At 56.4% G+C, this 27908-nt stretch overlaps 8 protein-coding genes across 8 annotated transcripts; 4 read left to right on the top strand and 4 right to left on the bottom strand.

Moving 5' to 3' along the window:
• Positions 1–373: 373 nt before the first annotated feature.
• Positions 374–2079, bottom strand: B0T26DRAFT_713610 (uncharacterized protein). Its single transcript, XM_060442130.1, has 4 exons — positions 1509–2079; positions 1356–1397; positions 944–1289; positions 374–778 (listed from the first exon to the last, which is right to left on the bottom strand). The coding sequence occupies exons 1-4, from the start codon at positions 1676–1678 to the stop codon at positions 545–547; spliced, it is 792 nt and encodes a 263-aa protein (XP_060297358.1). The 5' UTR covers positions 1679–2079; the 3' UTR covers positions 374–544.
• Positions 2080–2385: 306 nt separating this feature from the next.
• On the bottom strand, positions 2386–2944 carry B0T26DRAFT_713607 (uncharacterized protein). Its single transcript, XM_060442129.1, has one exon. The coding sequence runs from the start codon at positions 2816–2818 to the stop codon at positions 2621–2623; it is 198 nt and encodes a 65-aa protein (XP_060297357.1). The 5' UTR covers positions 2819–2944; the 3' UTR covers positions 2386–2620.
• Positions 2945–5327: 2383 nt separating this feature from the next.
• Positions 5328–6640, top strand: B0T26DRAFT_713602 (uncharacterized protein). Its single transcript, XM_060442128.1, has one exon. The coding sequence runs from the start codon at positions 5477–5479 to the stop codon at positions 6353–6355; it is 879 nt and encodes a 292-aa protein (XP_060297356.1). The 5' UTR covers positions 5328–5476; the 3' UTR covers positions 6356–6640.
• Positions 6641–7673: 1033 nt separating this feature from the next.
• B0T26DRAFT_646056 (glycoside hydrolase family 31 protein) lies at positions 7674–10193 on the top strand (the record flags this gene model as incomplete). The annotated part of the gene is made up of 1 exon (XM_060437779.1): positions 7674–10193. The coding sequence occupies one exon, from the start codon at positions 7674–7676 to the stop codon at positions 10191–10193; it is 2520 nt and encodes an 839-aa protein (XP_060297355.1).
• An 899-nt stretch (positions 10194–11092) lies between these two features.
• Positions 11093–12398, bottom strand: B0T26DRAFT_752471 (Alpha/Beta hydrolase protein; the record flags this gene model as incomplete). The annotated part of the gene is made up of 2 exons (XM_060445529.1): positions 11093–12032; positions 12121–12398. 2 exons carry the CDS (start codon positions 12396–12398, stop codon positions 11093–11095), a joined length of 1218 nt encoding a protein of 405 aa, XP_060297354.1.
• Positions 12399–13310: 912 nt separating this feature from the next.
• On the bottom strand, positions 13311–14101 carry B0T26DRAFT_713598 (uncharacterized protein). The gene has a single exon (XM_060442127.1). The coding sequence runs from the start codon at positions 13892–13894 to the stop codon at positions 13388–13390; it is 507 nt and encodes a 168-aa protein (XP_060297353.1). The 5' UTR covers positions 13895–14101; the 3' UTR covers positions 13311–13387.
• A 950-nt stretch (positions 14102–15051) lies between these two features.
• B0T26DRAFT_803374 (uncharacterized protein) lies at positions 15052–15945 on the top strand (the record flags this gene model as incomplete). Its single annotated transcript, XM_060447080.1, has 1 exon — positions 15052–15945. The coding sequence occupies one exon, from the start codon at positions 15052–15054 to the stop codon at positions 15943–15945; it is 894 nt and encodes a 297-aa protein (XP_060297352.1).
• A 6424-nt stretch (positions 15946–22369) lies between these two features.
• Positions 22370–23212, top strand: B0T26DRAFT_676710 (uncharacterized protein; the record flags this gene model as incomplete). The annotated part of the gene is made up of 1 exon (XM_060440006.1): positions 22370–23212. The coding sequence occupies one exon, from the start codon at positions 22370–22372 to the stop codon at positions 23210–23212; it is 843 nt and encodes a 280-aa protein (XP_060297351.1).
• Between the last annotated feature and the right edge of the window lie 4696 nt (positions 23213–27908).

Genomic DNA, 27908 nt, shown 5'->3' with positions numbered 1-27908 from the left:
GACTTGTGGTAGATATCAGAAAGCGTCTTGGGCACCTTTTTGTTGGTACCAGCGCACCGAGTAGATTAGAAACTTCATAATGGCAGCATACAGACGAGTAACGGCTTCCTGTATCAATGAGAGGCTGTCACGACCAGGGCAAGGCATTGAGGTGAACTCAGTCCATTGGGTGCTATCGACGAAGATTCTAAACTGAGGAAGGAAAGAAGGAAAAGTCCAACAACGCGTCGCGTGCTCGCGAATAAGTTTTCATCTATTAGTGGGGTAGGTGTGGCCTCGAGGCGGCTTCTGATAGGCCCGGGGTTCTGGGCGGCTCTGGCTGCTTGAGGGCCAGTTTGGTGGACGGGTCCTCACAGGGTCCTCACATTGTACACCCCACCCCCCTTCGCAATCCTAGACTGGGTCTAGCTCCGTGGGACGTTGTCTCAGATTGTAACACGATACCCTTAATAAAGCCGGGATAGATATAGAGCTATACCGGGTTATTAGATAGTATAAGCTAAATATACGTAAACGCGCCCCCCTTATTAGGTAGGGAGACCGCCTAATACTGCTTACATAGGGTATCCTCAAGGACCCCCGGACGGAAAGCGCCGGTACCCATCTGAATGACGGCGTTATGGAACGACGCCCTCGTGACTGGCGAGGCGGGGATATCCCCGGCACGCGTGTACAGCGCTGTAAGAACGAGAATGATGTCTGCTGCTGTCGCCTCAACCTTCGCGTACGCCGGCTTCATCTCAAGCCCGAGTGTCGGCGTAAGCGATCGGAGGATCCACTAGACAGGCACTAGTCAGTAAAGCATGCGAGATAGTAGACGCGTAGAATGGGAAGAGAAAGAAGAGGCGAGGTATGGAGGAAGCAACCTCAATAACATACAAGGAAATCCGAGCATTTAGAAAGGGAGAGTAGTATTGTAACCATTCGATTCAGTTTCACATACCTTGACAATTGAATAGGCGGGCCCCTCACGTTTCTCGCCTTCTTGCGGCCACTTCAGGAAAAGCCGCTCGGCCTCCAGGTATTTGCCCTTTCCTCGCAGCGCCCTCCGCTCAAGAGGGAGGACTTTGTCTTCGGCCGCCGCGACGAGCCTCCGCCAAATCTCAATGACACTATAAGCGGAGTTGACCGTGCGGATCATGGCGCGCTCCTCAGGCCCCAGCACGACGCGTTCCTTGCAGGAGCTCTGCACATATTGGTGCAGAAACGCCCGGACTGGTGCCTGAACCTTTGCGGCCGTTGGATCTTGAGCGAAGGTCACCCAGAAGCGGCAGGGGCCGACACCACAGCTTCACTCAGTTAGCACCAGTTTCGGGGCTCGGCGGCGGGCCGCATACATCCGGGGAGCACTATACCTGTCAACTGCACCCTCTTTCTGTCCAGTAAGTCCACAAAACCTGTAAGAAGTGAGAGACAAATAAGTGACACATCAGCGCATTGTCCCAGGCGACGTGTCGACATCTTGGTTTGGCTTGGGGCAGCGCGGGAAGGAGGGGGAGAAGACATACTCGGTCCAGGCTGTCCATACTCTATTGCGCTCCTCCTCCGTGTCCGGAGCAACGAAGGGCCTCTCATTACCCTCCTCCTCAACGGCGTCGGCCGTGTAGCCATGGAGGAGCACATAAACGCTTTCCTGGTCCGCGTCGGAGAAGCGCGACTGTTGTTGTTGTACCGTCATGGTGGGCCAAGGAGTGCGTTAGGAGTATGGAAAATGACGAGAAGGTAGAGAGAAAGGGAACTTCTGGTGGCCGAGAGAAAAGGAGAGAGGACACGACGGTATGAGCGAGCCAGGCCAGCAAAGCCAAGCCAGCAAGGCCAGCCAGGCCAGCACACCGAGCCTTCGAGGGGGGGTCGGGCGCAGTTGGTTCGCGTCCCTGAACCTGGGACGGGATCCTAGAGCTGGAAAATGTACCGCCATCGCGAATGCGCGGGGGCGCGTACTGAGGGGACTCAATGGGGGTGAACCAAGTAGAGAGGGCGACGCCTTCCGGCCTCCGTCGCCGACGCCGTTTGCATCCGTTACGGAGGCCGGCCCCACTCCAGGAACGCGAACGCGTTCTCGGCCGGCAAAACTTCGGCTGGGCGTTGGCCCAGTTCTTGCTGAGTCATCAATTGCAGTCGTGCGAAAGGCCGGGTTTTGCATTTCCAATGCTCATCACTGGGTTACTGATATCATGTCATGTAGGTCGACGCTATCCTCGGCAGCCCAAGTCACCTATTCATTTCTATGCTAGATGTCACGGCCGGCTTGGAATGAGGGCGGAACTCCTCTATTGGGCGCTATAGACGAAGATTCTAAACTAAAGGGAAAAGGGAAAAGAAGCTCAAAAGTCTCCCCTCGCGAGATTCTTCCAGGGCGTCTCAAGGTGGGGCTCTGGCTGGTCGGGTGGATCCACCCAACTGGCGTCTGATTAGTCAGAGCGTCTGGGAGGCCTGGAGGACCAGGCCCTCACACTAGAGATACTAATTCCAAATCATAGCCGTGTTTTAGAATTTCACATTAAGGACAGGAACAATATTTAAATACGTAGAAGAGTGTCAGCTCGCAGCTGTTCACGGTTCAAGTGGCGGCCGTTTGCTATCTTCTGATGCGGCCAGTCTCCTGCCTGTGATGGACAATCTAGAGACTTGCCCCGATACAAGCCGTGCTTAGTTGGTAAATAAAATCCAAAAATCCAACCAACCTGATCTTACTGTCATTTATCCCAGTTCTGGAGGTGTGGCTCGATTCTACTTGGGTCGAGAGTTCCTGCGTAAACATGCCATCTGCCCACCGGTGTCGGGCCAGGCATAATACTCGGAGCAAACCACGGGCCATCGTCAAGTTCCCAAGGGCTGATGAACTACCGTTGTTACTCGATGTAAGGCGGCAGCAGGTCTTCAAGAATCTTAAATTATTCCTTGTCGTCCGGGTCGTAGTCTTGTTGGTCCTCGCGCGTGCCGGCGTCAGAGTCGACCGAGCTATTTTGCCTGCCCGCCAATGTCAGTAACGAACCCCGAATGAGATTCGGCATACCAGATAGGAGCGGGGCCGCTGTACCCTAACAAGCCACAGAGGAACGCATTGAGTAGAGCCGTGTTGAGTAAAATAAGCTACCTGACTGGTTAGGAAGGGGTCAGCTGAACGGATGCCTCCGGCGGCGCCTGCCGCGGGCTGTCCTCGCTTCGCTCGAGGGAATGGGTGGCGGGCCATTTAACTAAGAAATTAGTAAGGACAACCCCGCTTTGTGCCAAACTCGTAGCCAGAGGTTGACTCCACTGTGTCAACTGTGTCAACTGTGTCAACTGTGTCAACTGTGTTAAAGTAAAAAACACAGGAGAGTCATCACAACGTAAACAGCTGGTGTTGAGGCAGAAAAAGTCGGTTCTGCTATCTAGGCTACACCCGGACCAACACCTCGCCGGCGTCAAAACGGCGCTGGTAATCCGCCGCACGCAAGGCACTTGTATCGTCATTCTTGACCTGGATTTGGTCCAGGGCAAAAGGAACGTCAAACATCAAGCCCTGTAGAGTAGTAACGCGTGAGACAGCCATGTAAGTAAGCCCTAAAGAGAAATCCCGCTCAGATATCAAGCACAGCCCTGTCAAGCGTAGCTCCCTATGACTTGTGAACCATGATGGCGTACGCAATAGTAACGGGGAACTGACGGCGAGAGCAGGCCGCATTACCGCTCTGGAAGTCCCGCAAGGACTCTGCCCGGCTGAACTTCGGGACAACAGATTTACAGCTATTCTAGCCCTCAATACCAGAACAAATTCTCATGATAATAATTCCATGTTTCGATGTTCATGGTCTAATTGTTGGATTTCTAGGGGGTAAGCCCCCTAGGACCCCTATTGCCTGCGGCGCTTGGAGCCTGCGGCGCTTGGAGCCTGCGGCACTTTCCTTCATACAGCTTACGCGTTAAATCTACTAATTGGGAAATTGCTCCTTCCTGACACAACCACGACACAGCAAAGCGGCATTTCACGGTAATGTAGAATACAGCCTCTCTACGCCACCTCCGGCTCGCAAGCTCTCCTACGGTGGCTCCGTTCAGCTGAATCATCTGGCTGCGCAGCTCTCGAAAGTCGCTCGGGTGGTACGTGATGCGCAGCCGCCCCGGCCTGGTCTTCTACTCGTCGTGGCCGCTCGCCTCCACGAGGCGGTACTTGTTGGCGGCCTTCCGCATCTCTCTAAACACGTCCCGACTGCTCTCTCTTAGGTCTTGCACAAATTCCGCCTGCTGCTCGCTGAGCGTGTGCGTGGCCGTGGTCTCACTCACGCGCTTGAACGCGCTCGAGAGACATTTGATCCTGCTGTGTGAGTAGTCTAGCAAACGTAATGTGTTGGTGGTACTGCGACGTATTCATGTGACATTTCCTGAAACTGATTGGCCGTGTCCCCGGCGATGGCTTTGCGGATCTTGTTGGCGAGGCCGTGGCCGAGTGACGAGATGGAAAAGCTCGTTCGGCCGGTTTTTGGAGTGTTTGTTTGCCCCATGTGGTGAATCTGAAGCTGGGTGTCAAATAGCAAAAACTTACAAAAACAATTGCTGGCGTCTTTGTGGTTTCCGTATTGGGGGCAACCTGTCTAGCGAGATTCACCTCGATGGCTGCCTGTACTGCCAAGAAGCCGTTCGTTGCAACGTCATCGCTGATCTCTGCCTCCCTGGGTGTCTCCCACAGCGTATAAGCGTATACGAACTACCGTCAGGCAATCATCAACTCGAATACCTTCTAAACATTTCACGACCTCAAAATGCCCGTTTCAGCGCGGCCCTGCCCAGGGGCTAGTTGACCAAGACGCTCTGCTGGGGAGTTGGGGTAGCCCAAAAGGGAGTTGAACTTAGCGTTAACCCCTCTATAAACACCTCGGACTTTTGCGCCTCCTCAGCGCGTCGCGCGCAGCCGAAGATGCTGACCAACAAACACTCAAAGATGGAACCAACGACAACGACAGCGACAACGACAGACCGCCAACTCGCTAGTTGTTCCATTTTCGACACTCAATTCTTTCTCTCACACTGATCACAAGCCAGGGCAAGGCAAGAATCGACACCCTGACCATCAATCAGAAGCAGGCAAATCGACACCCTGACCATCAATCAGAAGCAGGCACCGAGACAACACACAGCGGAACCACCACCATGGCCAAGCCCCGAGCTCAGACCGTCACCGCCGCCGTCGTGCTAGCCGCCGTCTGGCTGTTCGGCGTCAACAGCATGTTCGGCGAGATCTGGCGCACCGGGTACGTGGCCGCGGCGCGCGCCATTTATTCAGCGCACGACGCCGTGCTGCCCGTGTCGCGGGCGCCGCTGCTGCGGCGCTACACGGGCGTGCCGGGGCTCGACCACCTGCTAGCGCTCAGCACGGTGCCGTGGGCCAACATCGCCGACGGGTCCGCGCCGGCGCTGTCGCTGTACGCGGTCCAGTTCGGCGGGCAGCTGGTGCCTGTCTTTGCGGCTGTCATGGTCGAGGCGTCGCGCGCGGGCAATGCGGGCGGTGTCTTGTCTTGGTCAGTTGGTTTCTTCGCCTCGAGGGGGCTTGTTTGTTTGCGGGCGCCCGCTGACCGGAGTTGAGTCGAACAGGCCGGTCTTCTGGGGCTACCTGATGCAGATCTTTGGCTACGCTGCCGTGATGCCCGTCTACGCCGCGCTGCATCTCTTCGGCTCGCCCGTGGCCCTCGCCAGCCTGGGCAGACCTCGCGCCAGAGCCACAGCCCTTCGCCACCCGTCGCGCTTCCGTCTCCGGGTCCTCGTCCCCGCGTTTGCGCTGGGCTATTTCTTGCCGTCGCTGCTCATGGGCTGGCCCGTGTCGTCGCCGGCCCTGCACCAGTGGCTCAACGGCCTGTGGCAGGGCTTCCCGCTGTACGTCGTCGCATCTCAACAGCTGTTCGCCCGCTTGGTTGCTCCGGCGCAGCAGGGACACGGAGCGATCCTCTCTCGCGCTTACAGCTGGGCGTTCTACACGGCCGCTGCCGTCCAGCTGTGCACATACGCCGTCATCCTCGCGGCGAAGGCGACGCCCGGCTTGTTTCCCAGCTGGGCTGCCGAGGCTTTCGCCTTTGGCGCCGTGTTTGCGCCCGGGCCCTTTCACTCGAGCAAGCCCCTGTCGTCGATGGTGGCGGCGATGCACGATTTCTACAAGTGGGATCAGTATGTCGGCTCGGCAGCGGCCATCACCTGGGCTGTCTGTCTGGATGTGAGCTCGCAGGAGGCGGGTGTGAGCTTGGCCGACTGGGCCATCCTCGGATGGGATGTTGTTCGATGGAGTGCTATCGCTGGGCCGGCGGGAGCTCTCGTGCGACTGCTGCAGCGGAGGGACGGGAGGGTCCTGTTGGAAGACACTGTAGTCGAAGACAAGCGGTCATAGTGGTTAATGATCATTCCACGGCGGCAATGGACTTGTCTGAATCAAGATTGACGATATTTAACATGGTGCAAGGGGTAAAGGTGAAGAGTTGGAAACTAGCAATTCAGGTGCCTCAACTGCATACTCCTCTCCCACGGATTGGATCATACCCAAGAGATGATTACAGACGCCCTGGAATCTAATTGAAAAAGGAAAGAAAAAGGAAAGAAAAATGTCACGCGCATTCACAGGGCAACGGAAATGAAGCATTTGATACAGGGAGGTAAGGCTTGAATTGTCTGAAAAGGTCTAATCTCTTGTTTCCTTTGGCAGGGCCAAAAGTCTCTTTTTTATAGTTATTAATAGTGGCAAAAGCTGGTGGCGAAGAATCACATAGCAGCTTCTAGATCTTTCTTGCTCACTCATCCTAATATTGTGACAAAAAAGTACCGCTCGGGCGATAGAAACACACTTCAGTAGGCACTGAAAGTGCCCTCCGGGAGTGACCTTCCAAGGACAAAGGATCTACTTCGAGTGTCAGAATGTGCACAAAGTAGTGCTGATTAGAACAGAAGGAAAGAGGAGAGCCAAGGAAAAGACATCAGCGTGAAATGTCAGACAATACCTGGTGGGTGCTGGTGTCTTTGGAGCTGTCGACAAGAACGGCTAGGCCTGCCAAGGATTGGGCGTGTCCCAATGACGGGTAGCAGCGGTGATCTGGGGAAGCTGGTGTTGGTGTCGCAGCTTGTCACGAGGGGCACGCTTCTCGCTCGCTGACTGGCCAGACGATGTGTCTCGGTTGGGGAAGTGGGGCTGCCCCGCACACTCGAGGGGCCTGCTGACAGCCCGACGGTGCTCACTCAGCTCGGAGAGCACTATTTCCAGTGTGCGCGGGAAGCATGCGGGGGGCGTATGTGGCGCGTTGTGACGGCAGCTGATTCCTCTGGACCCCGCACCGGGGGATGAAACGTGCTGGCGTGCTGCGGAGAAGCCCAGTCGCTTTCGGTCCCAGGCAGCACGAATCCCAATCCGAACCGTCCAACTCCAACTCTCCCACAACCAACAAGCTCAGCTCAACAGACGGCCGCGCCGCGCCTCTCAAGACACAGGCACCCGTCCAACCCGCATTTCATATTCCTATATCTGCCTGCCGGCATTGCATCGCTCCTCTCGCTCTGCCATCATGTCGCGTGCGCGAGACAAGTGGGTGAAGGGAACCGTCTTCGAGGCCCCGCTTTGCTCGTCTCCGAGTCTCCAGCCCTCGGCCTCGTCATTTTCATCCGCGCCCTCGTCGGCCCCGTCTCCGTCCGCCTTCCCCGACCCTCGCCTGGCTCCCAAGATGGCCGACCGCTATTCCTTTCCGTCCAATCCGGCCACCAACCCCGACTCGATCGTGACGGGCCGCAAGGGGAGCCACTACCGCTTCAGCGTCCTCACCGAGCGCCTGCTGCGCTACGAGTGGTCCGACGAAGGCAAGTTCGAGGACCGCGTCTCCACCGTCGCCGTGTTTCGCTGGTTCGAGAAACCCGAGTACTACGTCCGGGATCTCAAGGACAGCCTCGAGATCAAGACATCTCACTTTCATCTCATCTACGACAAGAAGCCCTTTTCCCCCGAGGGCCTCCGTGTTAAGGTCGGCAAGGACGTCTGGTCCTACGACGGAAAGAGCTACGGCGACCTAGGCGGCACCGCCAGGACCCTCGATGGCGTCAATGGCCGCATCGGCCTTGCCGCCGGCGTGCTGTCTCGCAGCAAGGCTTACGCCGTGCTCGACGACAGCGAGTCGATGCTCTTCGACGACGGCTGGATCGCCATCCGCCGCAAGGGCCACAAGGACGGCTACCTGTTTGCCTACCACGGCGACCACAAGGCCGCCGTCAAGGACTTTTACCGCCTCTCGGGGAACCAGCCCGTCCTGCCGCGCTGGGTCCTGGGCAACTGGTGGTCTCGCTACCACGAATACACGGCCGACGAGTACATCGAGCTGGTCGACCATTTCAAGCGGGAGGACATCCCACTGAATGTCGGCGTCATTGACATGGACTGGCATCTGGTCGACATCCCGTCCAAGTACGGCAACGGCTGGACCGGCTACACCTGGAACCGCGACCTGTTCCCGGATCCCGAGGCCATGCTCAAGGACCTGCACAGGCGAGGCCTCAAGATAGCGCTTAACGACCACCCCGCCGACGGCATTAGAGAGTTCGAGGACGAGTACAGGGCCGTCGCCAAGTACCTGAAGCACGACACCTCCAAGGGCGCGCCCGTCAGGTTCGACTGCTGCGACAAGAAGTTCCTCGACGCCTACTTTGACGTCCTCAAGGTCGCACTCGAGAAGCAAGGCGTCGACTTCTGGTGGATCGACTGGCAGCAGGGCACGGAATCGAAGCTGCCCGGAGTGGACCCGCTGTGGGTGCTCAACCACTACCACTACCTAACCAGCAAGCGCGGCCTCGGCAACCTCGAGAAGCCCATCACCTTCTCGCGATACGCCGGGCCCGGATCCCACCGCTACCCCATCGGCTTCTCGGGCGACACCGTCATCAGCTGGGCGTCGCTCGAGTTCCAGCCCGAGTTCACGGCCACGGCGTCCAACATTGGCTACGGCTGGTGGAGCCACGACATCGGCGGCCACTTCTCCGGTATCCGGTCCAACGACCTCACGGCCCGCTGGGTGCAGTTCGGCTGCTTCTCGCCCATCATGCGTCTGCACTCGACCAAGAACCAGTGGAACTCCAAGGAGCCCTGGAAGTACGAGTGGGAGACGTTCCAGGTGATGAAGAAGTACCTCATCCTCCGCCACCGCCTGATTCCCTTCCTGTACACCATGAGCATCAGGGCGGCCTACGAGGGTGAGCCCTTGATCCAGCCCATGTACTGGAACCACAAAGACGACGAGGCATACACGGTGCCCAACCAGTATTACTTCGGCCCGGATTTGATCGTCGCGCCCATCACCTCGCCCCTCAGCACCACGACCCTGTTGGGCGGCGTGCGCGCCTGGCTTCCCGCCGGCCGCTATGTCGACCTGTTCCACCCGAGCCTGGTCTACCGCGGCAACCGTGACGTGTACGTGCATCGCAACATGTCCGAGATCCCCGTCCTGGCCAGAGAGGGCACCGTCATCCCGATCGACTCGACGCCCAAGCTCGCCAACGGCTCGTTGCCGCCGACCGAAATCACCATCCTGCTCGTCGTCGGCGCCGACGGCTACTTTGAGCTGGTGGAGGAGCCGCTGGACGAGGAGGCGAGCATGCAGGTGACGCCCGCGCAGAGCTCGTACAGGCGCACGCCCATCACGTGGAAGCAGAAGGAGGGCATCATCATCATCGGGCCCGAGTGGAACGGTGTGGCCAACGATAGGAACTGGCGCACGTGGAACCTCAAGCTGGTGGGCCACACGAGCACGGCGGCGCGCATCGACGCCCAGGTCGGCAGCCACCGCGTGACGGTGGTGGACGGCGGCAAGTCGACGCTGATCGAGCTGGGGCCCGTGCACCGCTTCGCGGCTAAGGGCACGGCGTTCGAGATCTCGCTCGGCGACGACCTGCAGCTCGACGTCGTCGACATCCCTGCCCGCGTCCATGACGTGCTCTACCGCGCCGAGACGTACTACGACACCAAGGAGGCGGTCTGGCGCCTCATCACCGAGGACGGGGACGCCGTCGAGCACCGCGTCCAGCGCCTGTTCGATTGGGGCGTCGAGCGCACCCTCATCAACGCCCTCGTCGAGATCTGGGCGGCCGACGAGCGCGCCTCGGGCACCGCGGCCGGACACGAGCTGTGGGCGACGGACATCCCGAAGGCAGCCGAGGTGGAGGAGGTGGAGAGCTCGGGCGACGAGTTTGTCGTGGTTTGAATCTCTGCCAAAGTGTCTGGTACTATTGTTGCGGGCGTTTTCCTCTGGCTGTCCGTCTGGCTGTCCGTCTGGCTGTCCGTCTGGGCTATCACGAACATGGACTTGTAAACGCATGGAGGATTTATGGACACATGACGTGCTGCATTTTGCTTTTCTGTACGAATACGAGCCTCTGGCGAGGAGTCAAGTGGATTCAATTTACTTTACCTGCTCGTGGCTGTGCTACCTTGAACCACGACTTACTATAAATCGTGGAGTGACATTTGTTCCGGTTGGGGAAAGTGAAATCAACACCAGTTCGCCGGCTGAGTAGGTAGCAAGTAGCGCGACCAGGTCTTGTGCTAGCTCAATAGCGTGAGACGCATGTTTAGACTTTGTCTTGGTCTTGAAATTCGGGGCTTCCCGTCACCATGTATATAAATGTGCTTCGAATGTCTGGACCTAGTATGAAACCCGGGGGGTGCCCAGTAGAAGCTGGGCCGTGAACCGTCTATCCGCTCTTGAAACGAGCTCTAGCGTGCCCGAAAGAGAGATCCCATTTATAGAGTCGGTATCAGCGCACAGTCGATCGAATGAGACAAGGCCGCATTTACCGGGCTGTATTCGTAGAATCTAAAGCTAAGGAAAGAAAGAAGGAAGGAATCGAGAGCGGCTGGGCGGCCGTGGGGAAATAGTTGTGGGCGCTAGGGAGTGGAGCTCCTGCAAGAGTGCACGAGCCACAAAGCCTAAAACCGATGCGCCCAACCAGCGGGTTTTGGCCCTGCCGTGACAGTCGGACGTCTATAGAGTCGGACTTTTATAGAGTCGGACTTCTATCCATGTTCTGTAATGTAGCGTCTGGACCCTAGGCACTGTAATGTAGCGTCTGGACCCTAGGCACTGTAATGTAGTGTCTGGACCTAGGCATTCCCGCCAAGCGGCCCGTCCAGCAGCCACCTGCCGATCATGGTTCTGACCTTGGCCGTCTTGATGCGCGCGTCGTCCATGGCGACCTCGTCCCTGACCAAGAATTTCGTGTCCTCGTGGTCGAACCCGTGCACGACGTCCGGCACCAGGAGCCAGCGGTACCTGCCGACACCACCCTCTTGCTCAACCACGTCCTCAAACGCAAACCGCTCGTCATCCAGAATCAGCTCCCCATGCCCCGCCGTCACCGCCTCCTGCCCAACCTCGGCCCTGACCGCCGGCACCGCGCGCCCCGCCAGCCCGCACGCCAGCCGCCACGCCTCGCCGGCGAGCATGTCCAGCTCGCACGCGACGACAAACACGCTCCCCGGCAGCGCGCCGCGCGGCCCGCGCGCCGGGCTCAGCACCCCGTCCGCCAGCGGCTGGCCCGCCCGCAGATACGCCCACTGGAACACGCCGACCGCCGGCAGCAGGTAGTCGTCGGCCCGCCCGCGGAACCCGCCCAACGCGGCCTTGTACCGCCGCGTCGTCGCCTTCACCGCGGCCCGCGGCACCCAGTCCGCGCACGGATACACGGGCACCACGGCCTTCACGCGCGCGCGCACGCCCGGCAGTGCGGCCGCCGACAGCGCCAGGTTGCCGCCGGCGGAGAACCCGGCCAGCGCGGCGCGCGCGCTGTCGATCGGCAGGCTGCTGTCCGACAGCACGCAGCCGACGAGCGCGGCGATGTCGTGCACGGGCGCGGGGAACGCGGACCACGGCGCTTTGGAGTAGTTGAGCGCCACGACGACGACGCCGTGCTCGTCCGCGAACGCGCGGTTCCACGCGTCGTCATCGGCCGGCGCGCCCATCACGAACCCGCCGCCGTGGATCGTGAGGAGGACGGGGAGATTGCTGGTGCTGGACTGGGTGAGGGATTCGGGGATGAAGATGCTTTGCCGCGTTAGTCAGGTAGTTGGATCTAGAAAAGGTAGAGGGGGGGAAGAGGAGGAGGAGGAGGAGGAGGAGGAGGAACTCTCACCGCACGGGCAGCGCATTGCGCACGGCGTAGCGCTTGACCAGCGTCGGCCGCGTCGCGCGCGCTGCTGGCGAGACGAAGTCTAGCACGGCGCGCATGAGGCGTTGTAGCACTCGCACGCCGAGCTGCATCACTACGGCCAGAACCGCGAACTTGACGCGGTCGAGGAGTGGCAGACGAGGCATGGTTGCGTTGATGTCGATTTCGGTGTCGGTGTCGATTTCAGTGCCGGTGTCGATCTCATCGTGGTCTGCACTCGTGGGCCCGTCGTCGGATGCCATGGTTGCTGGGTTCTCACGTTCCGGGCTGGGACTTCGTGTGGCCGTGGTATGGTTGTTGTCGGAGAGGGGGCGTTTGAGAGACAGTTCTAATTTCTGTGTGAAAAATGCCGCTCGCTGCAATGGCGGGACGGGACGGAGGTTTATGTTTTCTGACGATTTTGTTTTTGTCTCGGGTTTTGCGACTGGCCCGATCCCTGCGGCGGGGCCGTGCATGCGCCCGAGCGCTACAACCACTGCAACTGCAACGGTGGGAGCCGAGGGCTCTGGGTCTGGGTCTCGTCTTGTCTGCTGTGCCGCTTGGATGGACGACCACTGGTCATGAACAATAATCGGATGAATCCAAATTTAGCAGTAATTCCAAGCCTGGGCTAGGCGCCTGGGCTAGGCGCCTGGGCTAGGAGGCCTAAGGAAAGTAACAGGCTGCCATCCGAAAGCAGTCACTTGCGCCTGCCCCGTCAAGTTGGCTCTCCTTGTTCACATGGAAGTGGCAACCGAGCATGGGATTGTATGACATAATATGAACGTTTTGTATTCTGTGTGCTAATACCGCTTCTACTCATTCGTTTAGGGTTTGAAAGAGCAGGGAGTCTCTCGCCGTTTATTTGCTTATTAAGAATCACATTTGCCTACTTTTCAATCTCATGACCCTGTCGTCAAATTTGGTGGCTTTTGATCCCTACGCCGACAAGTTCAATACGGCAACGAACGAGAATATGCGATGCCCCAACTGTTCCCGAAGGATTGATTGGTGTGCCGATGGAACGGATAGGGCATGGGTATGGCTTGGTTCAAGGGGCTTCACCTGAGGATTTATCAACAGCAGTAACGCGGAGGAGTCAACTGCCAACTATTATCCGATGAATCTGCTTGAATGCAGACATCTCCTCCTCGTGCCGCAGCCAACTATTATCCGATAAATCTGCTTGAATGCGGACATTTCCCCGTGCCGCAGCCAACTCTAGTGATACATGCGCTTCACACAGCGCGCTCTACTCGTTCCCCTTGGCGCGGGAGCCTTCGCCGCTCCAAAACTTCTCGTCGACCTTGTCGTCGCCGGCCGCGTGGGCCTTGCCGTGCTTGCTCTCAAAGTCGCGGTTGTGCTCGTCGACCTCGGCCTGCTGCTCCTTGGTGAGCTTGGCCTTGTGCCCTGGGACGCTGGCGTTGGAGATCTTGGGCTGCGCGGGCGGCGACTTGGAGCTCTCGAGCGGCTCGCCGCCCCCGGTGCGGCCCAGGGCATCGCCGCCGGCCAGCTCGTCGGGCACCACGCCGGCCGTCGGGGTCGGCTCCTGCTCGGCGGCGTCCCTGCCGCGCGGCTCGCCGCTCTGGGCGCTGGCTTCCTCGGCTTTCTTGGGGGATGAGTGTGTACCGTAGCTGCGGGGGAAGACGATGGCAGCGCCGAGCTGGGTCTGGATGATGCTTCGAGGTGTGGCCCATGTCTGGGAAGACGAGGTCAGGGCGGGCATGGCCGACGCTACGGGGCGCGAGAAGCGATGCATGGTGCTTGTTGTGGATCTGGAGACTTCAATGCTTGTTGGTTTGACGGAGTGGTCGTGGTGTGCTTTTTTATCTCGCAAAATGGCTGAACCTGCAATTCTGGATGTCGCAGTTGTGTGTCTTTTGATGGTTTATCGACGCAAATGGCGGCACGACAAATCTTCCAGGTTGGTCGCTTGTTGCCGTTGTCCCATCGATGACATCATGAGGTGCCAAGAATGTTGATCCGGGGCCCAGGCAAGAGCCGGCGGCCGGGCTGTGGCATGTGGCCAGTGCTAAACCTCCCTACGTTACACTGTCACTGTACATACCTAACGTTACACTGTCACTGCAATCCACTGCTGCGGGCCACCCCGGACCCCGCAACGCCCTAGACACGGTAACCTGGGGCTAACCTGGGTGCCTACATATTGACATACCACCCGCACGTCTTGTCGTCGTGAGACGGTAAGCTCCGCGGCTCTCCCAGAAGAGCTCAGAAAAGAACGACAAGTTGTCTCGTTTTCGTTGCGTGTTGGCTACTTCGGTTGCTGTGGCTGGCTGGATGAGAAAAATGAAGCCCGAAGCTCTCTAGACGCATGCACCCGGACCACCCGACGCTCTAGCTTCCCAGCGCGAGACCGACATGAGTGGACGAGACACGAGTGGCGGCTTTTGGCTAGAGCTTCAGCCCTAGAACTTACTGCAGCGGGTCTTGGTCTTCTCTGAACAGCACTAGGTCCCGCGAGAGCCAGCCAGCCAACACCCCCACGCCTTGCCTCTTTCGGCCCTCAAGCTTCAGCCCTTCAGCGCTTCGCACTCACACCTTGGCGAGAAAGTGTTGGTATTGTCCCAGAACCCAACGCGGGGTGTGGTTCTAGACTTGGCTCTTGATCCGTCTGACGTTTATATAAACAGCACGATGGAGCCCCCTCAACATCCCTCAGTCGCCCTCACACAAGCAGACATCCCTCGCTCGCCCTCACACAAGCAGACATCCCTCGCTCGCCCTCACACAAGCAGACATCCCTCGCTCGCCCTCACACAAGCAGACATCCCTCACTCGCCCTCACACAAGCAGACATCCCTCACTCGCCCTCACACAAGCAAACATCCCTCTCGGAACCAGCGTTCCACCCGAAACATCAACACCGACCGCTTTCCCCCACCAAAACACACCATGGCGGTCGTCCGCGACGCCGCGTGGACCATCACGCAGTTCCGGGCCTGGACGGCGCAGCAGCCGCTGATCCACCGCGCGTCGCTCCAGACGGGCGGGTGGGAGCGGTGGGCGCAGGTCGACTTCAGCTCGTGGCTGAACCAGAACAACACGCAGACCATCTGCGAGGACGGACCGTACGTCGACGGGCTGCGCAACGACCTCACCGTGCTGGGCGCGCCAGGGGCGTGCGTCGAGTTCAAGGTGCACAACCACTTCAGCGAGCAGCTGACGGCGTACCGCTTCCGGCTGTGGCTCGACATGCTGAAGCTCGAGAACGCCACGCTCACCCCCCAGCGCGCCACCCTCGAGAAGCTGTCCATCGGCATCGCCCGCCGCCCCCAGGTCCTCGCCTACCTCCAGGCCCACTACGTCGGCGTCACCGCCGGCAACTACCTCAACCCCGGCGGCCGCCTGCAGACCCTGTTCGGCCCGTACACCCACGTCGAGGCCACGAGTCCCTCGGGCGATGTCTTTGTCATCTCGTACCTGCATGTCAACTACATGGGCGACGGCGGGGATGTTGCCATGGGAGGCGGAGGCGGTGGTGACGGTGGAAGCGGTGGTGGTGGAGGAGGCGGAGGCGGAGGCGGAGGCAGTGGCGGCGGCGGCGGCAGCGGTGGAAGCACCAGCAGCAGTGGAACTGGGGCCAAGCCCATCCCCAGCTCGAGCTCGTCCAGCTCGACCACCACCACGTCAACGTTGCCGGTCGGCGGCACCGTCTCGTCTAGCATCGGGTCTAAGCCGGGCCCTACCTCCACCTCGACTAGCGTTGGCACGGGGCTCAAGAGCCCTACCACAACCACCACCACCACCACCAGCTCTGGCACGGGCTCCAAGATGCAGATTGGCTAGTCTTTTGACCATAGATGTGTCTGAGTTGGAGGTCTGAGTTGGAGGTCTGAGTTGGAGGTCTGAGTCGGAGAGTCTGAGTTGGAGAGTCCGAGTTGGAGAGTCTGAGTTGAAGAGTCCGAGTTTGGTATTGTTTGTTTTCGGGCCTCATGTTGTTGCGGGCAGTCTTTTAAGAGGGGTCCCACCCATTTCGTAACTTCAACAGTCACTGCATCTTTCAGTCACATAGTTCTGTGCTGCCAGATATCACTTTGCAAATCTGTTACAGAGAATCAAATCGTGTCAGGTATGCAGAATTCGCAAGCCTAGGGCCAGATGTGTCCCTATGTTGCAATTTTGGAGCCAGTGTGCAAAAATGTTCAAGACTGTCACCCCGTGTCCCGAATTGCAGCGCGTAAAATTTTAGTCCCCTACTTTCTGCCGCAGCTGGCTGCTTTAGCACCTACAACGCTGTGCCATTTTCAAAACCACCGGTCATAGCGTTCCATTTTTTCAATTTGACGAATGCCCAATCTCGAATGAAGCCGCAACCCAGTCTGTGCCACTCAACCGACCAACCAGCCCTCACGGCCGGTCTTATCGCTGGACATATTTACCTTCCAGCGCGTGTACCCCCTGTTATCGACGGCATTCGCCACCTCGGGGTCTGCAAGGGCCTCACACGGTAGCAGCACGCGACGCAACGCTCTTGTGAGATCGAGACCGATGCTCCTCCATACAGACGCAGTTGACAACATGTTTTCAGTACCTCATGGACTGCGGTCGAGCACCCACGTCCAGGTCCGAGAGCTACGAGACCGAGCAAGCCACCTCCCTAGCCCAGCCGAGAAAGCTGATCATCTTACGAGCCAGTACTAAATCGAACAAGTCACTTTCCCGACGAGGGTACAGTTTGCTCCAGCACAGAAAGCCCGCAAAGTTCGTGCTCGGACCACGCCCACGGGTACTACATGAAGCCGTCATGTCACTCTTTTCGATTTCTTCAGACGTAACATGGAATAAAGACCGAGCCGAAATCCACTGCCGATCTCCTTCCCACTCCCTTTTTTTTATTCCTGAAAACAACCAACACCTAGTACGAGAAGAAAACTACGGTCGTTCTCGGCTTGCGATCCTGCAACCTCTAGATCCTACAGTCGACAGCAAACTCTAGTACATGAGCACTTGTTTTGCAAATCCCTCTCTCTTTCTGTTAGGTTTCACGAGGACAGTGGTATGAAAGACGTCGAGGCTGATGGCGGCGGCCAAGCTTCTCAACAACGAACATGAAAGGCCAGAACAGGCAGCCGGATCACTGAAGAAGTGCCAACGTGTAGCGCTCGTGGCACACGCAAGTAAAAGGAAATGTGAGCCGCTCCAGCCAAATATAGTGACCCTCAACTTCCACAGGAACAGCTATTGTTACGTGACTAGGCCGAATTAGGCCGCATGTTTTCTAAACAAGGATCTACGCCTACACAGGCCTAGTGCTTGCATGTTGGAAAGGGGCATTTTCCTACAGGAAGCAGGGCCTTTCGCACTGCTTCCTTCCTTCCACAATTCATCAATTGAGTGCACCTATTTTGACTGCTTGTGTGCAACAGATATATCTAATACTTGGGCGACTAGAAATACTCTTCTACCACTATGAAAGTGGCGCGCCTCCTCTCAAATGTCGGGCTACCAATATTCATTTCTCATCTCACAGGGAGAAAGTCCTAGCCTGAGAACATTCGCGACATCTACCAGGTGCTTGGGAAAGTAGAACGCCCTGTATGGCTTCTGAGCTGGATCAGTTCGTGAGAAAGGAAGAAATCGGCCGAAGAAGGAGTGGAAACGCCGCCTTCCACTAAACCACTAATACCGAGGGCGAGAATTAGGCGCATTTTGAGAAGCGAAGAATAATGGCCATTAGAACTAACAGAACAAGTAAAATGCTCGCGCTGGCCGTGGTTGCCTCAAATCATAGCACGAACGCATAAGATTTGTTTCCACGAAGCTAGGAAAAAGGGAACGAAGACAAACAAGCTCCCGTAAATTCAAGGGACAGGCCACCATCTTCATACAGAATAGGTTGCCCTAGAAGTTAAGCTAGTATTATACAGCAGTGGCCGGCGGCCAGGTTGACAATTCGCAGCCGCACCGCTTCCTGGTAGGCCTTGAGCGACCCATAGTCCTTTTATAATACTCCTTCCCCTAGCCTCCTATCGCCATGTCGCTGTTAGGCTACCAGGCGGCAATCATCATTATCCGCCAGCTTGGCCTCGTTGCCGTTGAGCGAGCTCGTCTTGATGTGTGCCGCCAGGACCCCTTCATTTGCAAGTAATTCTTCAATATGTGCGGTGCGGCAGGGTATCCTCACCATTGGCCTTGAATGGCCTCGTCCTGGTATGTGCGCGCCCGGGCAAGCCCACACGATCCTCGCGGGCAGCCGCTGGCAAAATTCCCAAGGAGCTGCTTTTAGCACTCTAGGGTTCGGGACGGGTGGTCATCGGGACTCGATGGTGGATTCCAATCGCGCTCGGTTGAGTGCAAAGACGTGGCTAAAAGTCGACGCTGAAAACCGCTAAAGTTTTGGGCCATTGTCTCGATGGATTTTACGGAGTTCTCAAAAAGTGGCTCGTCGGCATGTTGGTCATCGGCAGGCTTCTTGAACGCATTCGTGCTCTGGCGACGGTCTTTGTGTTCTAGTTGAACAACCCTCTTGCAGTGAAGGCATCCAAAACATCCAGACTGACATTGACAATCTAGCCAACAGCCCTTAGACGAAGAGCCTCCAGAAAACTGCGAGGAGCCCGAGTTTGAGAAATGCGACTCAGAGAACACCTTCGAACCCCTTTTGACCATGTCGCTGGATCCAGTCGTCCTGATCGGCAACAAGAACCCAGTCCCGGCTTGAAAGATGGGCCTTCCCAAGGAACCGGTGCTATTGACGCCCGTCGCGCCGTAGGGTAGTTTTGTAAAGCTCGTCGTTGCGCAGATGTTGTGTCCGTTTTGTAGCCGTTGTCGAGTTGTCTCTGAAAGCTCGCCACTGGTTTTCCACCAAGATTCGGCTCTGCCTTGGGACTGCAGGTGACGGTGGCTGCGAGAACGTCTTGTCGCATCGCTGTGTCCTCGTGAACGGCCCTGTTTCCGCGCTAGTGGCCGTTTCCGCCCTGGAGGCTCCGAGGGTCGCTCGTAGCCTGTGGACTAATTTTTTAGTTAGTTAACGAATAGAAGAAACTTGAAAGAAAGTCAATGTGCCGCATAAGCAGGCATTGAAGCGGACTGACTTGAGCCTCATCTGGCTCGTGTTCGAGGTCTCTGAAGATCTGCTGGGCAAGGGGGTCGGATTAACAAGGCGAGTCTTCGTTCGGAGACGTAGTGTTGAACCAATCCAAGATCTCGAGAAGTCTAGACGTGGCGACCCAACAAAGAAATCGCCCCACAACGAAATCTCTGCCCCTGTCATCTAATTTCCCGCCCTTCAACTTCAACACAACACAACTTCATCAATTCAGGCTCGAATAGCTTCAAAATACATCATGTCGAACCGTCGAGAGCAGTTAATTCAATCTGCAATACTTGCAGTTGAACAGGGCGCATCGCAGAAGCAGGCCGCGCATGACTTCGGGATCCCTCCTTCTACCCTCTGCAAACGCATCCACGGGGCAGAAAATCGAGCACAAAGTAAACAAGCCGAAAGAAACCTCTCCAATGCGCAGGAAAGCTTCCTAGCCGACTGGTGCCTCAATGAGGAGGCTGCAGGCAGGGCTCCTAGCCGTCGTCAGGTGCAGAGATTCGCTCAAGCTATACTCAATGAGGCCGGCACGAAAAAGACCATTGGGGAGCGATATGTGGACCGCTTCCTACGCCGCAACCCGGCGGTAAAGATGAAGAATTCAACCTTGTTGGAATCCTCTCGAGTCTGCGGATCTACTCGTGAAGCTTATGAAGCTTTCTCCAAGCGCCTGGCCTTCCAAATCAAGGATAAAAAGGTCATCCCGGCCAACATCGCTAATATGGATGAGCACGGCATGCAGGAGCTCGAGAACCGGGCCGGAAAGGTCATAGGAAGCTCCCTGACGAACCGAACCTACGTGAAAAGCTCTGATGCAACAACCTGGGTTTCAGTTATCGAATGCGGCACTGCTGAGGGCGTTCGTTTGAAGCCCGTGATCATATTTACCGGGGCCAGTCTTCAAGGACAACACTTTCCTGATAACTTCAACCTGACGAAGGAATTCCGGGAATGGAAGTACGATTACTCAATTACAGGCTGGAGCAACGCCAGTATTGCGCTGAAATGGCTCAAAGAGGTCTACCTGATCCAAACAAAGCCTCAAAGGCCGGGCGAATGGCGTATACTGATCCTTGACGAACATTCGAGCCATATGAACGAAAAATTCATGTTAGCGGCCTTCCAAAATAAGGTCCAGTTCGTCTATTTACCTTCTCATACATCGCACAAGTCTCAGCCTCTCGATCGCTCGGTCTTTTCACCTTTAAAGACCTATTTTAGGGAAAATACCAAGGCCCTCGCGAGCTTCACATCGTCAGCTCCTGTCAACAAGGTTCGGTTCCTTTACTGCTACAGAGATGCCTCGGGTAAAGGCATGAGTGCCCGTAACATCATGTCGGGCTTCAGTAAAACCGGGATTTGGCCCTTCAACCCGGCTTATTTACTTGATGACCCTGAGGCGGTCAAGGACAATGAGGCACTCCCGGCCCGGCCTTCAACACCGCCGACGACGGCCCCGAACGACGATGACAGGCTCTTCAAAACACCGCACGGCAGTCAGGACATCAAGAAGTACCAGGACAGTATTCGGAATGCCCTCAGTCCGGCTCAGCGGCGTGTGCGGGCATTGTTTACTAAGGTCGGGAGGTCCCTGGATCTGAAGAATACAGAGATCGCGTCTTTGAAGGCACAAATTACGCATCTCACAACCGAATTAGAGGCTTCAAAGCCTCGCACGCGTAAGAGGGTATATGAAGATGGAAATGAGCGATTTGCACGTATAGAGGACATCGCCAAGGCACAAAAAGCTAGTCAAATACTCCCAAAGCGGAAAAAAACGGCCCGGGCAGAAAGCCAGCCACATGCAGTCGAAGATGCCCGGGAAATAATCGCCCGTGGGCTCGAACAATATAGACAGGCCGAAGAAGAGGATTGAGTATTTTTTTGCTAGTTATTTTGTGTAGAAATGGATAATTTGCGCCCGTGGAGTGGGTGTGGGCATGGCGTGGGCCAATTTCGTTGTGGGGCGATTTCTTTGTTGGGTCGCCACGTCTAGAGTGAAAGCGACTCAAAACAAATGCATTCTAGCTTTGAAGCAGAACTTCCCATTGGAAAAGAGGGAAATATCAGAGCTGGCGGAGTATTTGGACATGTGAGAAAACAAGGCTGCGGGAGCAAGGTAGAATTTCCTTCGTACCTAGGCGCCGCTTTTGCACGTGGATTTTAGGGCGGGTAGGCTACTAGCAGACATTCCACACACTGGCACGCCAACTTGGTGGTCCAATGATCGGGTACTTCATCTTATCAGCACCTTGTGTTACGGAGGGAAACCAGGCTTCTGGTACTTGCGCTTTGGCAGTTTAATTTGCCACCTTAGGCTGGGTTCCTGGGGCCTTCCTAGGGCCATGGCCACCTTGACTGGAGAAAGTTCCAGGGCCCTTGTTTCTGTGGTTTCAGTGGCTTGTAGGGCTGTCTTTGTACATGTAGCCTGCAGCCAGCGCTGTTCGAGAACATACACACTCGAACCCTTTGTCCTCGTCGAGCTATCGTAGGGCTGGTTCACTGGATCCCCGCTTTACCTCATACTCGCACTCGCACTCGCACACCAAGGCCAGGGCTGCCCTTCCCCGCAGCCCCTCCTGCCTTCCACTGTCCACTATGAGGTCATCGACATGCTTCGTGACAGCCTTCACGAGATAATCTCGTTAGGCCTCATGATGCCACGCAGTATCAAGCCACCTGAGCCTCTGCCAACCTCCAGACCGCCACTTCCTCGTGGCCGCAGCAGCGGCATATATAAACCCCCTTCCCTCTTCAGCAAGCTCCCAGCTCCCCAAGCTCCCCAATTAATCAAGGCTCGTCCGTTAGCACCCGGCTCGTTCAAACCAATGAGTTCTCAAGCGGGTATTGATAGCTAACTCTCGCTTGGGCAGGCCAGTCAACCTCGCCCTTCTCTCGCGCGCGTTTCTGCGGCTGCCTCCGTGGCACATCTCTCCGGCTCGGGAAAAGAGGTACGCGTAACTAGTCTACTACCGCCCAAAGTTCCTCTCCAATGAGCATGCTAACAAACAAAACCGCAGCGGCACACACAGCCGCCCCTGTCGCGCAAGACATAGCCGGATCCGAGAACCTTTCCTGCTGGACTTGTGCTTCGTGCTTCCGCCGGGTATTGGCATTTTTTCGCGACCCACTTCAGTCTATATATCGCATACATACAAATAGAAGAAAATGGACAAGGCCGCCAATAGCAACGGCAACGGTCGTGGCGCGGGCGATGCGCGCGTGGGTGATGGTCGTGGTGCCGGCATTGGTGCCGGCAATGCTCGTGGCGGCGGCCACGGTGGCGGTGGTTGCGGTGGACGAAACGATGCCAGCGCCTACCGGCCGATGAAACAGGCCACGGACGGCCGGCGCCCGCTCACGGCCAAGGAGGTAGCGCTGCGCGAGGAGCGCGGCGTCCCGAAAAACTACCGCGGCTCGGTCAAGGAGCGGAAGGCGCCCGTCCCTGCCGACGTCAACTGCGCCGTCTGGATCTCCAACCTCCCGTTCGGCACCACGACCAAGGATATCTTCAACGCACTGCGGAAGGATTACCCCGTGGGCCGCGTCGCCAACGTCAGCGTCATGCCCGGCACCACCGAACGCCTCAACCCTGGCGTGCGCATCGTCTTCTTCAAGCACGCGCCCGCTCTCGCGCTGCACACGCTCGGCAACGGCCCAGCAGGATTCCACGTCAACGGCAGGCGCGTGAAGAAGGTGCTGTGGGATCGCATCGGCGCGCTGGAGCAACCCGAGGGCTGCCGCGGCAACTTCCACACGCGGGTGCTGTACATGGACGGGCCGAGGGACGTCGCCAACATGTCCAACATTCGGGCGCTCATCGAGGGCAACATCGTCTACCAGACTGATCAGGTCGGCGAGTACTATGCGGGCGATCGCGGAACGGTCGTGTGGGCTTTCGCCAAGTTCAGCGGCCAGGCGCAGGCCGCGGTCATGATTCTGCGCCAGAAGTACAAGGACATGCCAGAGGTTACCGTTCTGTATGGCGAGGACGACTGCGGCATGATCTAGGCTTATTGCGTGCTGGGTTGTAGTTGGCGGGTGCTCTGGCCGAGGTCTTTTGCTCTGGCCGAGGTCTTTTGCTCTGGCCGAGGGTTGTTGCATTGTTTCGGATGGTGCTGGGTTGGCCGTTGGAGGGTGCTGTGTGCGTGAGCACAGGCAAGTGTGAACAATGGCCCCATTGCTTCTTTACGAGGTAGGCATGGGGTTTTTTTCAGGCTGTCTTAAGCGTTGTGTGCAGGCTCCTTTAAAGCTTACAAGGACTAGGACGCATAGCGATAATGGCGTTGGGGTGTTCACATGGGATTGGGGAAGGAGTTTTGGTTTCCACGTCCTACATGACATACCCAATTATTTACATGCTAATGCATCTGTCTATCTGCGAATAAATCTCATATCTTCCTTGCTTGTGTTTTACTTTGCTCTCCTGATGTGATCGGAACGAGATGGTTGATATTGAGTCGCCTAGTATCGAGGGATTCACGGGTCGCTCCGTGGTGAACCGTGATGGGAGTTGTCACATACAACGCTGCATCAATTGAGGGCAAAAAAGTGCTTCTATTCGGAGGTTCAGAAAGGTGGGCATAACTGAATACCATAGTTATGCGGCATTCGGCTGACACAGTCTAGGCTGTAAACGGTCTAGCATGTGCGCCACCTGCGCCCATATGTGGCTTAGATGCGGCTCCTTCCGACAGGAGTCGTGTATGGTCTTTTTGTTCACCCCCACAAAGGCGAGCCGCGACACCAAGGAAAAGACTACGTTATTAAATGTTATGCTGGTCAATCTGTTCCTGGAGTCATGCCAGGAAGGGCCACAGCGAGAGAGGAATAATACAATGAATGTTAAAGAAAGCCATGAAACCCCGAATTATCCCACGATTACATGGACTTACATTCAAGAAACGCCCAGCGAGTCAATTCGTCGTCAATCCCCAGTAATCGACCGATCTTGTCAGTTCTTTTCCGGACAGAGACAGCTTCAGCCTCACTCCAATCCACCTTTCCAACACTTCTTGAGACCAAGTCAATAACCGTCTTGCCTTTGTTGTTTTTGATACTGGTATGCGCGCCTGATTTAGGCAATTGCTTAGCGGCATCGTGAAAAATATCCAGTCCTTCCAATCTTTTCTTTAGATTCTTCATCGTGTCCTGCGGGGCTTCGGAGAATCTAGTTTGAAGAGATGGGGCAGCTAGCGCGAGGCACTCGGTCTAGGAGTGGAGGGGGGTATCTCCGTGCTTATCTTGAATGTTGACCGGACTGTCGTGGGCGACATTGGCCGCCATGGCCTCGAGATCTGGGAATCCGCTACGGAAGGTCCAGAAGAGCGCCGTTCTACCGATATCATCTAGTGCGCGGACGTCTGCGCCGTGCTGGAGAAGGATCTTTGCATCGAATCCCCTCGCGATGTGCAAGGGGGGACCAGGGCCAACGTACGGTCTCTCGAGCGGTCCTCGGAGATTCTCGATGCGAGGCTTATCACTGCCACGTTGGCATTTCAGGACAAGAGACACTCCAGAATCTCGCCAGAACGCGCCATGTTCCAGCAGGCGAGGTGTAGTAGCGAATTCCCGTTGGGTGTGTTGATTTGGGCGTCACTGTGGACGAGAAGTTGAACCAGATCGAGGGTTTTAGGGAGATGCCGGGTTGTGCCGCGCTTCAGCGCTATCTCGAGGGGTGGAGGCCTAGAAGGATAGCTTGATTGCTTGATAGTATCATATCCGTTCACCCAGGCGCCTTTCTCGAGTAGACTTTGGGCCGGAACGGTCGGCGTTGCGGCGGTAGTTCTTGATGAAGCCATCCAAGCTGGACGCCGCCGAGACTGCTCGCCCAGCCAAGCCAGCGCAGGTGCTGAGCAATCCGATAGTGGTAACAGGATCCATGAACACTGGTGCCAAACGATCAGCTCGATGAGCGCGATGAGTAGGGTTGATGTCGGTCCTTCGGTTGTATGTGTCGATATTTCCTGTGGTTGCATGTGTCGATAGTTCCTGTGGTGATGAGGCTCCCGGCTCAGAAGCCGACCCGCTCTAACTGAACCTGAACACATGTCACCTGGCTGCACTTCCTCTGGCTGCGAATGAGGGCCAATGTGGCGTCGATGCTGCAGTGGCGAACATGAGATACCGTAGCCGATTGGCGGTCGGTTGGCAGGAAGAGTCCAGACCTTCCGGGACCGCCATGCAACCAAGGGAAAGTACCTAGCTACCTACCAGACAATCACTTATCAAATATTAACCCTTACGAGTAACGGGAAGCACTCCCGCGTAGCAGCGTGCAGAATTGTCCGCCAATCTGACGCTTTAATTACTGCCACAAGATTGCGGACTTATTCTGTGCTAAAACAATATATATGACGATCTCTTGGACAATTTACGGAAGGCATACGGTCCCTCAGCTTGGGGAAACACCATTGCGAGCGCTGATTTGCACCATAGGAGAGGTTGTTTGAGAATTGGGACACCAAGTGGTTGCCGGTCCCCGATTCGCAGCCCCATCCCAGACCGAAATCAGAGGCGAATCACAAACCCACATTAGTCACTAGAGTCAGGATCTGCCGTCCTCGACCAAGTAATTACCAACTACGAACCGCGCGAGGTAGAAAAATTCACCCCCTAAAATTAAACTGCTTCTTCTGGGCTCGGAAGCAGCTCGCCAAGCACCTTCGAGACTTCGCACCCAGGTAGGCCCGGATGACGAGAGGGGAAAATTGTGCGCACCCTCACCCACTGATCGGTGCCGTTTGGCATTCCCTCTCCCGCGACCAGACAAGGCACGCAGCGCAGCCGTCCCAAGGGCAAGTAGTGCGAGCGAGGGCAAGAAGTGCGAGTGAGGGCAAGCAGTGCGAATGAGGGCAAGCAGTGCGAATGAGGGTAAACCCCAAACAATCCCAGCCACACTTCGGAATAGGTGTCTGGGGCGTGGCGGAGTAAGCTACTCTCCGGGCATGGCAATTCGTCTTCGAAACTCACGGAACGGCGATGAGCCTGCCCTAGAGCAGAGAAACAAAGAATCGCATGCCATCATATGTTCAAGGTAAGTACCCAAGGTAATTACACAAAATCCCTACTTACTGTATTAAAAAATCCCACATCCGGACAGTGCCAGTGACACTGACCCCTCAACAGCTATATATTGGGTCAACGGTGAGAGCATGGTGATCGGATATGAAATGAGGGATAAGTAAATTCCTACCTGGTAGTCACAATACCCTGGTCTTCTTCCAGTTTATTCATTCGCTGATTGAGGGCCACCTCGTTGTCAATCTCGTCCAGCTTCGCTACGACGTCCTCAGACAGTGCCTTGCAGCTGTCCGCCTAGATTACGTGGTTTCGGGCACGATGACGTAGGGAGGTCAGAAAGGGATGTATAGCAAGGAGGGGAGCCAACTCGTGGAGGGAGTGGCTGCGCTCTCGATTGGCGCCTATGGTGTGACAGGTGAAAGTATGTCCGTGAGCTCCGAGTGTGTTATTGTGTTATTGCCTTGGTAAGGAGAAGAACGTCTGGTTTAGGACCGTGTCAGACGCTGAGACGTTTACCCGGCTGGCGATCGAGCCGACCGACTACCTATCAAAGTGCGGGCCTGAGCACCGAGACTCACCTGGGTGGTCTTTGTTTGTGGTTTTTCCTGTAGGACTTGGTCTGTCGTATCGTTGAACAGAAGCGGGTATCTGGGCCGCGCCAGCATCCTCACCCACAGAGCCTCTCTCGTACTAGCATAGAAAAACTGGGCTCGAGTTTTGAAGCCAATGGCCATAGCCAACTCTTCATGTCCCTACCTTCCCTTTTGCAAAAAGAAAGTTTTTTCCAATCGTCGTTGTCGTCCGAACTTGGTGCTGCCAGCCGGACCCACCCGTTAAGCCGATAGATAAAACCACACACAGGAAAAGAATTCGACTCTTTCTCTCTTCTTCTCTTCTTCCCTCGGCGACCTCGTACAAACAGAACGGTAGGTAACATCTTGATGCCCTCACTCTCGAATCCCCAACCGCAAGGATATTTCCTGCGACGGCTGATCTTCATCATCTTCATCATCGCCGTCTTCCACTCAACGTATTTCCTGCTCCCTGCTACAAATCCTCGCAGACATGGCTTGGAATTTCCCTTTTCCATCAATCATCGCGATCGTTTTCCCTCCGAAAGCCATCTATGAACAGAGTTGAAGGCGGTGACAGCACCACTTCGTTCCTTTCCGACGCACACACAGCTTACCTTGCCCCTCCCAGCTTCTTTCCTTTTCATTCCCACCTTCCCGAGGGAACCTGCCCTGCCAGACCCAGTCGCTGGAGAGCACCAATACCAGCATCCCGGCAGTAGAGCCGTGCTGCCGTTTGAGCTTCTTCCATTTGACTTGACTGCCTTCCTGCCGCCGGTCGCGCCAGATACCGGACTGGCGAGTAGAGCGCGTCCCGCTCCCACACTAGCCTCTGTGATCAAAGGCAGCCGTGGAGCAGAACTTCCGGCGACATATGTGGTTCACAGCGGAGGAGGGTTGAGACACGCATGTAATCTACACTAATCTCTCCTATTCTAAGATTATACAGCAGAAGAGCTCTCTCGGCACATGCATAAGACAAATAATATTCCGCTTGCTAACTTATATCATCACGTACAGACCAGACGACCACACCTCCTTTTTTCGACCTTCAATTGATTTTTTTTCTTTTTCGATTTTCTTGTATAAAAAAAGAAGATTTACCATGGACG

This window comes from Lasiosphaeria miniovina, assembly GCF_030549165.1.
Source record: "Lasiosphaeria miniovina strain SMH2392-1A chromosome Unknown B0T26scaffold_4, whole genome shotgun sequence".
In the NCBI taxonomy this organism is placed as follows: Eukaryota; Fungi; Ascomycota; class Sordariomycetes; order Sordariales; family Lasiosphaeriaceae; genus Lasiosphaeria; species Lasiosphaeria miniovina.
The sequence above is the reverse complement of the archived record's forward strand: the minus strand, read 5'-3'. Positions and strand labels throughout refer to the sequence as shown.